The 15,685-nt window shown below is 39.8% G+C and overlaps 1 protein-coding gene across 1 annotated transcript; it reads right to left on the reverse strand.

Annotated features, from left to right (window-relative positions):
- Nucleotides 1-33: 33 nt before the first annotated feature.
- LOC118686826 (arylsulfatase D-like) lies at nt 34-14,544 on the reverse strand. The gene is made up of 11 exons (XM_036383236.2): nt 14,420-14,544; nt 12,549-12,598; nt 11,863-12,012; nt 9,827-9,948; nt 8,280-8,402; nt 4,737-5,160; nt 3,865-4,001; nt 2,507-2,641; nt 1,967-2,129; nt 1,554-1,675; nt 34-875 (listed from the first exon to the last, which is right to left on the reverse strand). The coding sequence occupies exons 2-11, from the start codon at nt 12,572-12,574 to the stop codon at nt 505-507; spliced, it is 1,773 nt and encodes a 590-aa protein (XP_036239129.1). The 5' UTR covers nt 12,575-12,598; nt 14,420-14,544; the 3' UTR covers nt 34-504.
- Between the last annotated feature and the right edge of the window lie 1,141 nt (nt 14,545-15,685).

Below are 15,685 nucleotides of genomic sequence, written 5' to 3' on the forward strand. Positions count from 1 at the left end.
CTCTCCTAAGAAAGATTTTCTGAGGAACTGCAGGCAAGACTATTTTCTAATGATTTTGGAAGCAGTAGACTGCAAAAATTTATTATAGGGTCACCTTATGCATTGCCAGGATAATAAAAGGAAGATAAGGATAACAAAATTAAGGGAGACCTCAGTCCAGGGATCACGTAGAAATTCAGTGCAAAAACCCAAAGGAAAGCTTCTGAATATACATTCAGAATCATTACTTGTACAGCTCTAATCTTGGCCTGCTTCAGTGCATTTGAACTATTCATTCACTTGTCAGCAGATGCTAGTTAAAACATGGTCTTTGGATCATCTGTCTTGAGCCCTCTCTGAAAGTGTCCAGCTTAAAGCTACCTCTACTAAATACTGTGCCATTGACTGGAACAATTATTTTATAAAGGCTCAATTTAGGGAAAAAAATGACCCATGGGGTCAACACCCCCAAAGGAAACACTCTTAATCTAAATACATTTTTGAGAAAGTATCAGGTTCTCTCCTTTATAGGTCAGCAAGTTTATTATCACCTTCCTTATCACACCAACAGAAGGGGAAGGTCCCACAGCACGGCTGCAGCCACGGTTTCCACACCACGTTGGACACAGAGAGCTGCTCTGGCACTGGAGTCAGGGTCCTGCGATGCTCCTCTACGGCCCTGCCGATCTTCCTTATGACAGTGTCAAAGAGGGGCTCCGTGTCAGCCGAGAGAGGTTTGGCTTCAGAAGGGTCTTGTGAGAGCTCAAACAGCAATGGAGGCTCATGATGGGTCACTCCTTCCCCAAAGCATTGGCAAAATCCTCTGTCATAACAAGCCCCAGCTCCAGGAGGACTGAAAATGGGAGTCATGTAATGAGCCTTCCAAACAGCTCCAGCTGGCAGGAAAGAAAGGATCACAGAAGGCTGGTTACAACAAGAAAGAGTGAATGTTTTTCTAGAGTTCATTTCTGGATGCACTTCAGCTCTACACTTATTAGCTAATGCAGTAATTTCTCCTGGTGCTGTACAGTACAGGTAATGCCAATAAGTTCTTTGCCACGTTACACCCGAAGTACTTGGGAAGACGGAATCCCAGAACAATAATGTGTTAGAACAATGTGCCCTCCTGTAGAGTGAACATCATTCTTTGAGAGAAGCTGTGTGGTGGTGTTCGCAGGGATCCCAGGACGAGGGAAGAGACGAGAATCTTGACTCCATGTTTCAAAAGGCTGATTGATTATTTTATGATATATATTATATTAAAAGAAAATGATATATTAAAACTATACTAAAAGAATAGAAGAAAATATTTCATCAGAAGGCTAGCAAGGAAAGGAATGGAATGATAATAAAATCTTGCGACTGACCCAGAGAGTCTGAGACAGCTGGACTGTGATTGGCCATTAATTAAAACTATCACATGAGACCAATCAAAGGTGCACCTGTTGCATTCCACAACAGCAGATAATTATTGTTTACATGTCATTTCTGAGGCCTCGCAGCTTCTCAAGAGAAAAATATCCTATCAAAAGGATTTTTCATGAAAGACGTCTGTGACAAAGCTGTGTACTCACTGTCCTTCTGGTGCCAGCGCGCGGCGTGTAAGTGCACGCCGCAGTAATGGAACAGGAACTCGTGCTCCGAGTGTGCCGCTGCTCCACGCAGCAAAGGCAGCAGGTCCCGGCCGTCCATCACCCTGGCACGAGAAACACACCACAGGGCTGAGGTGAGCTGCGCAGGACTCTGCTCCCTCTGCACACCTCTCCCTGGAACTGGCAGCTCTGGACAAGGAAGGGGATTGCAGATGATGGCAGGTAGGGGCTGAATCTCTGAGGTAGAAAAGAGGTGATTGAACTCATAGATATTGATCTGTCTAAAAAATGAACAGGACTGAAAAAGAAAGCATCAAGCTCTTAGAATGTGTTCCCAAGCTAGATTTTCCTTAGTTTTGGGAAAGAAGGAGGAATAAAGATGCTTTTGTTTGTACCTGTCCTGAGGAACTTCCCCTCCAGCCAAATGAACTACAGTAGGATAAATATCCATAAGACTTGTAGGTTCATCAATAACTGTGCCTGCAGGTAACACTCCTGGCCATCTAAATATCCCTGGGACACGGATTCCTCCTTCCCAGCCTCCCATAGCTTTTCCACCTTTCATTAAATAAAAAGAAAAATAAAAAAATAAGTTTGATTTAAAATAATTTTTGCACAAATTTTATTGTATTATCATGTTACCTTGATGAGCCTTCTTTACTCTCTTGTTTTTGCTGCTAAGCTCCTACTGAGCAGTAGTGAAAATATGTTCAGTAGACTAGAACCCAACAATCTGAGAATTCATGCTTACAAAGGACACCTGCCCAGGTTAGAATTTACTACATTGTTACATGCCTTATTAGAACGACACATATTTGCTTCTTGATAATAAACCAGTGTTACTCCTTGAGTATATAATCTTACTTAAGCCTTAGGGGTGCCTTAATTTCTTTACTAGTTGTTGCTAGGTTGTCACTGTGCCTGACAGCTCTTACCTTTGTATATTCCATTCCAGCCACCCAGCTGCCTTTCACCTTCTTGTCTTTCCAGCCATCCACCATGATCAGAGGCAAAATAAACTAGTGTAGTTTCTCTCAAGCCCTCCTTGTCAATAGCATCAAGAACCTGGCCTGTAAACGCAAGAATATGTGTATATTAAAAAGCAAAAATATCCCTCATACTACATAAATTTTAACCTCTGACTTGTGAACATTTACCAGTGTAATTTCTTACCTACATAAGGTTGCTCATTGTTTAATATTTTTAAGATTGATATTTTCTGTTATGATTTCATTGTCTCTAAAAACACAGAAAATTTGCTGCGTTGTCACCACTACTTTATTATTGGTATTTTAACAGGGAGTGCAAGAACCATAGACAAAAGTCACAGATAAAAAGCCTGTATGGTCAAGGGCAAAAAAAATACCATGTACTGTAAAAATATGGAAAGAAATGATGATCTAAAAGTTAGTGTCTGCATCAGTGGTGGCCATTATGAAAAATATGGAAAAACATAATGTTACCCTTATTTTATCTGTCTAGATCACAGTTAAGATTTGCATTACATTACTGCATGGATATAATATGCATTAATAATGAAATGCCTTTAAATTTAAAAGTAATTCTTGAACTGTTTTTGACATCCTTAATTACATTTGCAGTACGTAAATGTTTGACAGGTTTGAAACCAAATTCTCCTTGTATGTGTACCTGACTTTTCTCTCTTTTGCAAATGTGGATACTTTTTGTCCATCAGACTGAATGATAAATAATTCTCCTTCCCCTCCAGAAAAACAGCCTGAAAAATAACATGAATCTTATTGGGGGGGGCATACTGGAGAACACTGATGAACATTTCTGAATTTATGATCATGGCTGAAAAATTTCCAGTATTCTGCTTAGTGCAGCAGTCAAAAATAAACAACCTGCTGTTTTTCATCTGAAATTATTTGCTTATTGATTTTATCACTTTCTGACATGTCCTGCTTAGAAATGACCATAAGAGGCTGAAATGACCTGGTCTTTACTAATCATAGAAAATGAAATAATTATCACATATTTAGTAAGAGGAACAGGAGAGCTCCTTGACAGGAGCTAAGGGAACATGGTTAAAACTGGTAAACATTTGACCAAAAAAAAAAAAAAGAGTGAACATTTGGCCCAAGACTGGAGAAAGTAAAAACCCAACACTAGAAATCATCAGTGCTCACACAAGATTGACAGATGTTCGTTAAATGCTTATGATTTTTTGTATATGCTTTTATTCATCTTCCTTGTTCTTTTAATAAAATCTGTTTATTTAGACCTAGGTATTTGATAGCTGGAGACATAGCTACTTGCCTTGTTGACTTACCCACCATCCAGTCCATCTCCTCTACATTGTCTCCATATAAACCGTGTCTGCTTCTCCCAAGAAACTTCTCTGTGGTGAGGAGAGGGGTGTGGGAATGCAAAAAGGAAAGAAAGAGGAGGAATGGCCTGTGCTTATTTCTACAAAACATAAATCAACACTGTGTTATTAGGGAGGAAGGCCCTCAATGCAGATCAGTTGTAGTGAAAATGGTATTATTTTTGTACAGCTATTTCAACAGTCCCTTCAGAAACACCTTATTTTGTAAGATACTATAACCCAGTGATGAGGATCCCTTAGAATAATTTTGGGTCTATATAAAATATCCTTTTTCTACTCTGAATCATAGATAGAAAACTTCCAGATTTCTGTCTGTGATCCAGTTCCTGCTATTGCAAAGCACCACTATGCTACTGAAGGCAGCAGCTTCATCCCCTGCCAGCTGTTGCTCACTTATCAGTCCATATGATAAGGCCACATCACAGCTCTGCTTCTCCTTCCCTGGCCCACACACACATTTCTGAAATCACCTGCTATTCCTTAAGGCTGCAATGCTGCTCTCATTGATAGGTATACATATTTCTTAAATATGGCCTAGAAATATTCAATACAACCCATGGAAGTTGGGAAGTATTAATCAGCTTTAGTGAAGTTAGGAATAAGGGGCATCCTTAAGCAGCAGCTTTTTTTTCTTTTTTAATTACATGATGTAACTATTGATGTTATTTAAAATGAATAAAAATAATAGTACTTAAAATACTATATAATACTGTAAAAATTATAAAAACTTATGAAGACATGAAGGAGGAAAGTGCTGTTTACAGGTTGCAAAATGTGAAAGAACCAGAAAATTTGTGGACAAAGGAAGTCTTTACCTTTCAATAAATGAAATGGACTCTCTCAAGATAAGGGACGTAGTTCTGTCTGTCACCATTGGCTGCTCAGTAATTCCATGGTTTCTCATCATAATGCAGTTCCAGTACCGCACAAATCCATAACTTGAGAACCAGGATATGAAGAACAGGAGACTGAACACAGCAAGGCAGGTCAGCGTTCTCCAGTGGACTGAAATCAGGCCAGTCAGTCTCCCAAGGACAGCAGTGAGTGTAATGAGGCCAATCATCTGAGTGGAAAGCCAGAGTTTCCTCCTGAAGGCTCTGTCCATCTCTGGTGTTTCTGTTGGCTGACAGTCACTTATAAGTGTAAAAGGCATCCCATAGAAGTAGTCAAATCCATGTTTTAAAGGGTGATGGCAGTGGTCATTGCGGGACTCACAGTTCACACCTTGATGCCACTTCCCTGAAAATAGAGGTTATTAAAATATGAAGGGACAATATTTTAAAAGAATGGACTTTTCCTTACACAAAACATTTCTCGAAAAGTGGTTGTTTTCTGCTTGTGATATCTGCTTCATCCTACACAGAAATATACCAAGTATATAGTTATATAATGGGATTGACTAAAGTAAACCTCTACAGTTTATAAATTTTCAACACATTTTTTGGCGCTCTGTATATATTCATGCCCTGTAGCTTCTATCAAACATTGAAAAAAAACCCCAACATATAATAACAACTGGAAATTGAGAAAAGTTTCAAACTGAACAAAAATGTATGGCCTTCCTGGAGACCTGTCAAGTATCAAACAGAAGGAAGCTCTCCTTTTGTAAGCATAGGGGGAAATAATCTTCTTTTGTTGTCCCTTTACCTTCAGAGTGCTATGCAGACTTGTTCCTGGGAGGTTTTGAAGTGCTTGGTGTCAGGACTATGGCAACACTTTGTGTTGGTGCCAGATTGATAAGGGGAGATATGGAAAGAGTAGTTGAACTAGCAGCTCATCCAACTGTTTGCCAGAAAAAACACTGGATCCAGAAAAACTTGAGCTCAGGAGATCAGGATTTCTCATGAAGCTGTACATTTCTAAGTAACGTTGATGATCATTATATCTCCACATACTGACTGAGAATAAAAAAACTTTGTTTTATAAATATTTTTGCCATTTATTTTGATTTAATCAAATTTTAAAAAGTTAAAGCCTACTTCTTTTAAATACTGAAGTCTTCATCTATCAGAAAGAACACCTCTTGACCTTTTGAAACACAATTCTTCATTATGTCTTCACATCATTATCTTCACAGTTCTTCATTATGAATATACCAACTACTTTCATGAATGGCACATCTAAACCATGCTTTTGCTTCCCCTCCAGCTTACTCAAACAGCCTGGTTAGGCACTTACGTGGGGATATAGTAAGTTGGCTTGTTTGGTTCAAACATTGAGGTTTGACAACATCTGAATTGAGTGAATAAAATCTACCACTCATCAGAGGCTTAATGGCATTTTTTGCAGGTCTTGGATGTCAGAGTATAATGGACATTAAGAACTTTACTTGAAAACTAATTTGAAACTAATTCTTATTGTAGAGAGAGGAACTGTGCACTTCCAGGATGAAGTTATCCTCAATAAATGGTTCAGTATGTTATCAGTACATGTAATAGCAGCCAGCTCTGAGTGGGTTTCAATAGAATTGCAGTGCATTACAATAGGAGCAGAAAAACTGCCCCAGAGGAGAAAAAAATGCTGTTTCTCGGCTGTAAATATAAAGGAAGAATGGAAGTTCTAGAGTAAGTGGATGAATTGCTTTCAGCTGAAATCTCTACTCAGTTTACCTCCTGGCATATTTAGAGCTAGCTGTAGAATGAAACAGGTTTGTAATCAATACATAAATGCATAGGTCATAAATACAGGTGCAGCTAAAGTATTGTTGGAATTCAGAAGCACTTCAACACCCAAATCTCCAGCTGAGGTCAATAAATGTTTCTGACATGCTAGAAAAGAATCAAATCTGCAGAAGCTAAACTAAGTGCATAATTAAGATAAATTAATCTCTGAGGGCATTACTTATACAGCATTGGTTTTCTGACTGCAAAGAACCTTCAAAGCATTTCCCAACAAAAAATCTCATTATCACCTCAGGCTGCAGGTTATTAATAGGATTTAACTTTGCAATTAAACTGGTTGTGCTCAGGGCAAAACAATCACAAACAATTCAGGTGAGACTACTTAGTGCTCATTCAGCTGTAGTGACATGAGTAGATGTTAAGATTTTTTGCTTCATGACTTGAATGTAAAATTCTTGTGTTATTCTGTGTGTCACCTATCACTGGTGCTTTCCATCATCCCCATGGTGCAATTAATGAGGATCTGTCAATCTGGTTAATCTAAGTGATGCTTTTGGCACCTGTGGTGTGATTTTAGCTGAGATGCCCACAGGGAAAATGCCTCCCCGTTTGCTTCTGGGAGGCAAGCAGCAGGACTCCGCTGCAGGGCAATTCCCTGGGGAGAGGGGAGACAAAACTGATTGTTTTGCTAGTGATAACATGCTGAAACCAAGATGAAGCTGAAGCGTGCACAGTCTGTTCTATGAGCTGATTTAAACAACTAAAATAATATTGCTACCAAACTAACAGGAGATGGAACGTCAGTAATGTAGATTTGTAATTGCTCGGAAGGCTTCTTTTAGTTTTGTCTGGTGTGGTTTAGATTTATTCTGTTGAATGAATACAAATCTATTTTTGCAGGAAGTTTTATTAATAAATTCAGTTGGTTTGTGCAGCTATTTTATGTGCCAGATACAGATTTCAGATTTTGCCATTTTACATGCTTGGTTGAAGTAGGGCAAATAGCTGAAAAATCAGCCAGGAATGTTTGTACTCTGTTTGTACTCTATCAGTCTGTGGAACTATGTGACACATCTAAGATAAATAATTATTTGGAAGAAGATCATGACCAAAAGTTACAACTGTACAAAAAAAAAAATAGAGCTATAAAATAGAAAGTAAAATGAAATTCACATTGATGCTGAAGAAGTCAGTGTTTTTGGGGTGTACTGAAATCTTGGTGAACTGCGGTGGCATGCTGTGACTGAAGAAAAAAATAATTGCTTTGTTTCTGTTTCTGAAAGGCCCAATCTTGTGACACTATTAACTGTCTCTGATGTTTTAAGTAGCAGCTGTTCCCTTTTGTGTGAATCTGCTCTGAAGTGTATAAAACATCATCATGCATATTTAAATGACACTCATATTTTCACTTTTTTAAAATGAAATAGTATTGGAATAAGTATTTTATACCTGGCATAATAATATTCATGAATTAATAAAATTTTCTGTTATGTATTTTAACAACCACAGCTGTGCTTGAAACTGGGTCAGTGGTAAAATTGCCCTCTTTATCATATGCTTGTTCTTTTAAGAGAGGTACTTTTTGGTCAGAGTTTCTATTTATATATTATTCTTAATCAGAAAATAAAAATATTACAACTGAAGTACAAGCAGTTACTAACTAAAACAAATGGTTTGAGTGAGATGTGCAGGTGAAACACATGCAAGAGCATATTTAGGAGAGGAGTGCCTCCATACCTATCAGTCCTGTGCTGTAGCCTTGGTGCTGCAGTATTTTGGCAAAAGTGGTTTCATTTGGAGGAAGCCCTCCTGAGCCGGCGTTCCAAAAAATAACACGGTAATCATTTATAGCATCCATCCCTAAAAATGCAATAAAAACAATCTGAGTCAGTATGAAGGGTTGAGGTCTTTTATCCAACATACGTTTTTGTTTCCTGATTTCATTGAAATGGTAGTGTTAAACATTTTTCCTAATGCTGTTTGTTTGGTAAGACCCTAGATGATATTAAGAAAGAGCTAAGACTCACCATAGTGCCTATTCTTTCATCTTTGTATCTCATATCAACACTTTTTTTCTTTAATTTAATTTCATTTGTAATTAAATGGTTGTGTAGGAGATTTTCTATGTCACAGTGGCACCTGGGCTGTATGAAATGCCCTTCCTTAGTGTGAATGTGAGGGTAGGGAGAGGGCAAGGAGACTTCAGCCCCCTGTCAGTCTCGGTCTCCAGCTCACTGAGGGCTGCCAGGGAGCTCAGGGCATCCTTGCACAGTGGCATGGCTGGTATCTGATCTCTGAGCCCCACAGAGTAGCTATCTCCTCTTCACCTGCAGGTTTACTCCCTATTATTTAGTATTTTAACCTGGCATAACCCCATCATACAGCGCTATGTAAAGGTCAATCTGTCATTGTAGCCCCGAACATCTCTGGCCCTGCTGTTACAGAGGGAAAGGGTCTGTACAAGCCCTTTCAAACTACTACTTTCTTCAAACTACCAGTCTCAGTGGGAGCTGTCATGATAGAAGAAGGATGACATATCAGCTTCAAAATGCCTCAGGAATGAAGGCTCCGAAGATAATTTGCAATAGAACAAGCATTTGAGGGTTGCTGTTAGAAACATGTAGAGCGATTTGTTTTTCATACCTCTTCATCTCGGGATGCAGTTTGACAGGATATTGTTTTTTCTTCAAAAACACAATTGGGAAAAATAATATTGGTGTCAAACTGTTATCTCCTAGGACAGATTAATTTTGACAGATACGTAAAGAAGCTTTCCCATGAATTACTTGTTCTGCACCTTGACTGGAAGGAATGGACACACATCTGCACAGGTCTACTCTGCTCCCTGCAGGGCTGAGCTGCTTCTGACATCTGATGATGAGTCACCTCTGACAGAAATTAATTTAAGTAGTGCTTTCTAAGCATGTTGTTACTATTCTTCCTGTTTTACATAATGACTTTTTTGAATGTAACAGTTTGCTCTAACTTCATTCTGGCTGCAATCTGTACCAAAGAGTGCCAAAAGGTAGCCAGAATTGTGCTTTGGGGGAGACCAAGCTCTGCAAAGCTGATTCTTCTCTGCTCTGCTTCCCTCCAGACCAGTTCACAAATACTTTACAAATAGAGAAGCCACCTCAAAGCCTGTCTGACACCTCGTGTGTCTCAGTGAGGATGGAGCAAAACCTCTGTTTGCACACCCTCGTTTCTTCTGTGCCCCTTGTATGACACTGTTCTCTCTAGCAGTAGAGCAATGTTTGAAGGGTGTGAGGCTTTGCAAGGCAAACCTGATCGGAGGGGGTATCTGCCAGTGAGGAAAGCTGCTCTGCTGGGCGTGCAGAGCGGGGCTGCAGCGATGTGCTGGGTCAGCTTCACTCCTTCCTTGGCCAGGCCATCAATGTTCGGGGTCCTAAAAATGCAACCAATGCCACCAGATAATCATCCAGAGCGTCTTTCAGGGGAATAAGAAATTATAGACTTATCTTTATTTTCAGAAGTTTGTTCTATTTGAAGATGGCCAGGAAATATTTTTGTAATTTATTTAAATTTTCTCAAGTGATAGGAAATATTTCTATTTTTCTTTCTTCATTAAAAATCAGTATCTGGATCAATTTCGAGATAACCTTTTTCTTTTTTTTTCTTTTCCCCTTGTCCTATGAAGAGTCTTGCAGAAATCATAGAACTGTAGAATGGTTTGGGCTGAAAGGGACCTTAAAAATCACAAAATTCCAACCCTCCTGCCATAGGCAGGAACACTTTCCACTAGATGAGGTTGCTCAGAGCCCTATCCAACCTGGCTTTGAACACTTCCAAGGATGGGGTATCCACAGAGCTTCTCCAGACAACACAGTGCCTCACCACCAGTTCCAGTGCCTCACCACCCTCACAGCAAAGACCTTTCATTCCCCCAGAGCTGCCTTTCCTTCACTAGCTTCTTACAGAGCTGTGTATCAGCCTCAGTGTATCAGTGTAATGGTAATTTGGTTGCCACAGAGTGACAGTGCTTGACTAGACAAGATGCTCCATGACTTACGGTACTGATAAGGAAGCTAGCAAGGTGCTTCTCATGACATTTGTAGCAAGGGAGAAGGAGAAAAAGGGAAAGAAATCGTGCATGTTTTCACACTGTAGTGGCAATCTCTCACAGCAACATGAATTAAGCCACACATCAGTAAGTAGGTGAGAAGAGGGTATTTTGCCAACAACTGGCAACCAACAAAAACAAGCTTGCCTAGCACACTAGTTACAGACAAGGCAATATCTTACATTTCAGAATACAATATCCCCCTCTTCCAATTCAAGGTGTGCCTACTTCTATTTTAGATTAGATTGAGCTTCAGTTTTACAATTTTGTTTTTGCAATTATCAGTTCAATGGTGTTCACAAGAAGGCAAAACCTTCAGTAGAATTTTGAAAGATTGCTTTGTACTTGAAGTGTTATGGATTTCTCCCTCAAAGACAGCTGCCAGGAAATAACATCTGCAGCATTTCTTATTTTCTACAGCCTTTCACCAGAGGTGCAGTCCAAGGTAACTTGGCAAAGCAGTTGGTCTAGTTCCACCCTTCAGCACACTTGCCATCTCAGTTAGCTGATAAGCATTTCTCCTCAAAGGAGCACTAGGTGCTCCCAAACTGCTGTTTCAAAATCCTGCCATTCTTTGCATTGCAGAGAACCAGTTGCTAAGAGAGCCCAGATGCTTGTCACCCTGCTAGTAGTAACACCCTGAATGTAAAAAGAAATGCATGCCTTGGGGATGATGCTGTGGAGGCCTGGCTTTGCTGAACCCTATCAGCTACCTGTGATCACCAGCTCCTGTCAGGAACTTGCTGACTGAAGCCTTTCAGGGTAAGATTCCAAGAACTTTGCTGGATGAGGGGAGGGATTGTAGCAAATTTCATTTTGTTCATACGTGTTACAGGCCATCAGGCAATACCGTGGCACAATTTTTAAAGAGAAGGCAAATTCTATGTCCTTGAAGCTGAAAAGAGAAATATTTCCTGGTAACATTGCTCATTGCAGTCATTTAACTATATTTTGAGGTGAGACTGGGAGAAAATAGTAACAGAATTATAATGAGGTAATGAGGCCTGTGTGTTGGAAGAGGGGACAATGTTTTTACCTTTGGGTATGCTGTTTTTAAAGTGTTAGACAGTTAAGGAATACACAAGAATGTTTGTCATATTCCCACAGTAAAGCAGCACCTCACAGCAGAGCTGGCCCTGAGAATGCCCTCCAGGCTGTGAGACAATGCTGGGCAGAGGGTTTCAGGTTTACATTAAATATTCCACCAGCTCTGTTCACCCTTAGGGTCAGTTTCCTTACCTGATAGTATCATTCCCATAGCAACCTACATCCCCTATGCCGAGATCATCAGCCAGCAGCAGGACAAAGTTTGGCTGTGTGATGGTGGAAGGCTGTGTGAATGGTGCTTGCAGAAGCAGACCAAAAATCAGGGCTGTAACCAGGGGTGACCTGAAACACAGAAGAGTAAAAGAAGCCAGTGACCTGGCCATTCATCACTCCCCCTGCACATGGCCAGACACTCTCCATCGTGAGCTTGGCTGCAGACAAGACCACTCTGTCCAGACACACAGGGTGTGCTAAGTGTTTATCATTTACCCAAACTGAGGTAATGAAGAGGAAAATGTCAGTACCATAACTTTAAAAAAATCTCCTTTCCTGATTGTTTCCAAGTTTCCTGTGAGCAGTCTCACATGGGAATTTACAGGCAGTAGATGGAATACAAGTAATTTTGCTTTGGATGGCTTTGGATGTTTATAAAGGGTTGTTCTGGGAAGCTGAGAATGGGATCAACTTCCTCTGACATGATTTTTGCCTGGACTGGGACTTTTGAGTAGTGAAAAAGTAAATAACAAGAAAAAAAACTAAAAATCACATTGTGAGAGAAACAATGCTACTCTTTTATAACACAGTATTGCATCATTATTAAGCTTCACTCACTTTAGATCTAAGTATGATACAACAGTAACTCATGATTTTTTTCTTACCAATGAGATGTTAGTTGCCAAATCATTTCTGCATTTGGAGTGTTCAAATCCTGCAAAACCAAGAGTACTCTGTCATAGTTACACCTTCCTAGTAGCAATAGCTTGCATATCTTTCATATTCTGCAATAAAAATAGATTAAAAACTTAAAGCCTTTTAAAATCTGTTTTATTACTCCAGTGCACCTCAGATCAGACCCTAAATAAAGAAGAGTAAAAGCATTAATGTTATTTTTATTGCTAGCCCAATAGCGAAATATTTCAAAATAGCAAAATAATTCCATTTTCTTACATGAATCATCTATACAAAAAATACTTAATGTTCAGAAATGAAAAAATAGAGCTTTAAAATCCAGTCTTCAATATAATTTACATTTCTATAACTACAGACAGTTGCAGCATTGTGCTTTTTCACATAATATGCTAAGTTTCTTTTCAGGCTTGTAAGAAGAATTTTTAGTTGTAGAAATTCTAGTAATCTTTTTCCAAAAATTATAATTTCTTGGAAGAATTCATGACCTCTTGTTACTTAACTCTGAGAATGAAGAGGTTTCTCTGGGGCTTTTCTTTCACTGTCAGGACAGTGAGATTAAACTATTTAAAGACTTTGAAGTAGGGGCTGAGTGAGCTTCATTCTAAAGCTTTAAAATACACTTCTTTGAAATATATCCCACACCTGGCTCAAGTGTCCCGAGCACCTCAGTTGTATGAATCATGTTTGTTTCATATTTATTTTTGTTTCCCAGAAATTATATATTAAGCAGATTATCCATCAATACTACAAGCTTCAGTGGGAAAAATTAAATTTCTGTGCTTAGAAAACTGGCATCCAAACACTTGCTTACAAGCACCAAAGCTGAGGCAGCGCTGCTATCTAGAGACACTCAGTTTCCTGCATGTGAGTTTGTGCCTTTGCTGCGTCCTAAGCAGTTATAGGAAAAGTACAAGAGAACACCTCAGCCATCTTTACCATTTATATCCGATAAGCCTCCAAAAGAATTGAAGTAAAAGGGAGTTGGACGTAATCAGATTTAATTGTGCAGTTGGCTGCCACACAGTAGAGAGACTCAGATTTAAAGTGCAGCTGGAGCTCAAGGCTGAACCTCCCCAGAAGCTGCCTGTAAAATAGCAGGCAATACACAGAAAACAGCTATTGATTTATTGTACTGACTGGTGTTATCGCTGTCAAGCCATTTCCTCAGTGAAAGGTGATGGGAGCCCAGGCAGAGAAATCACAAGCAAGCATTCCCCTCTGCTATCTAAACTGAATTCAGCTTAAAGCAAAATGCCTTCTTCCCTTTCCCATTGTTAATCCCTCCCCTAAAGTAATTTAGTTTTTGTTCTTTTCTTCATCTGTTTTAATAATGCAGGGGGGAATAGCTTGCATATCTTTCATATTTTATCAATTGTTTTCTGTAAGGATTCAAAGTTTATAATCAGTCTTTACCTTTCTAACAAAATACTTACAAGATACTAAAACCTCATCAGAGGAAATACTTGTTGTTTTAGACATACTCATATGCAGTTTTCTTGAAAACAGTACATATTTGTGACATCAGCTTGGCAACACTCAGTGAAAAGTCACATAATTAATACCACTTGAATTCAGTGCTGTTCAGTCTGTGAAAATTTCTTTTAAAGATTCCTATTTTGTAGACTTGACATAGATAAAAGGAAACCCAGACTTGTAAACACATAGCCTGCAGCTCTCACTTTGTACATAGCCTTGTATGAAAAGAATGTTGTTCTAAAGGGAAAAGTATTTTAAAAACTCCCTTGAGATATTTTTATCTACAGAAGGAAAAAAAATATTCCAAATAGCCATTAACATTTTGCTGTGTATTTCCCAACATAGTAAGGGAGGGATACAGTACCTGGTCGAGTTGTGTTCAAAGCAGGCAGCTGACAGACTGGTGACTTAAAATGATTCCAAATTTTTCCAGCACGAGGAGTGCTGCTACTGTGCAGCGTTTCTGAAGGCAGTCCCGAAATGTGCCCTAGCTGCGCGTCCCACAGCTCACCGCAGGAAAAGCATGTTGTGCCAGAACTTCCAAGCAGCTGCATGCTCTGGCTTCTCATGGAGCCTCAAGCTGCACTTCCCCCTGCTGTTTGCACAACTCTGACATTCACACAGGGCGTGAGGGTCGGGCTGGGGAACGCCACAGATGCAGCTAAAATGTTTTCTGCCTAACCACCAGTCTCTCAAGGGATGGGAAGGATCTCCTTCAAGTCTGAGACATTCCTGTTAAAGGCACTATGAGTAATAGTTCCCAATGAACGTTTCCTCACTTCCACCAAGGAAAAGAGAAAATTGCTGTACTTACAGGGCAGCCCGTTGTTGTAGAAATAGAAATTGAGCTAATTTCTTCACTTTATGGTCACCCTGAGTGCATGCTGCAGTGAGGTGGTTGTCTCTGCACATGCTGGGACAAATAGTTCTAGAGTGGGGAGGAAATACTGGTTAAGTGGCCTGGATTTTCTTTTACAGAAAATGAGTCATTCAGCTTCACTTCTGAGTGCTGCCTGTTTCCTAGCCATCGCTCAAATGGACAAATTAAGGTTACATGCTGGCTAGTGCTTAATTTATTGGTTTTTCTTATGTGAGTCCTCTTGTACTGAGTGTTTTGGGACAGCATGAGGCATTACCCAAGAGCAATCTTGCTTTACTAACAGTTTCCTGCATTTTTGTATCTTCTGAGAGAAGGGAGATGTTGTGGTGAGTTGGTGGTATAAATTGCAGTGCTGAGGCTGGATTGTTAGTGGAGCACCTCTGAGGCAAGTTTGAGTAGCAAAGGTGATCCCTTCCCTTTTCCCTCCCACCACAGCATTAACATGCTGGAATGGTTACAGCCAACATGCACAGAAGGAGTGATGTGTCTGGCTTGACTTCTCTCAGAGTCTGCTCTCTGATGCTCACCTGCATTGCAGAATCCCAATCTGTACCTCTCTAGTTCCCATTCCCTTCACTGGGCCTTCAGCACTTCAAGCATACATTAAGGTCTACAGATTTCTTGTTGTCTGATGCCCTCTACTGCTGCATATTTTCTAAAAAGAAACACCTTCTGAGCTGTTTCTGGGTTTTTCTGCCCAGGTTACAATCAATCCCTGCTGACTGAGAGAGCTTCTTTTGCAGCTGGGGC

The sequence above is a fragment of the Molothrus ater genome, chromosome 2 (genome assembly GCF_012460135.2).
Source record: "Molothrus ater isolate BHLD 08-10-18 breed brown headed cowbird chromosome 2, BPBGC_Mater_1.1, whole genome shotgun sequence".
In the NCBI taxonomy this organism is placed as follows: Eukaryota; Metazoa; Chordata; class Aves; order Passeriformes; family Icteridae; genus Molothrus; species Molothrus ater.

Coding starts and splice junctions, on each gene's coding strand:
- LOC118686826 (XM_036383236.2), bottom strand. CDS start 12,574: ATGATTTGGCAACTAACATCTCATTG. Junction 2,642..3,864: donor GGAGATGGACTGGATGGTGG/GTAAGTCAACAA, acceptor TTGCGTTTACAG/GCCAGGTTCTTGATGCTATT. Junction 2,130..2,506: donor CTGGAATGGAATATACAAAG/GTAAGAGCTGTC, acceptor ATTTAATGAAAG/GTGGAAAAGCTATGGGAGGC.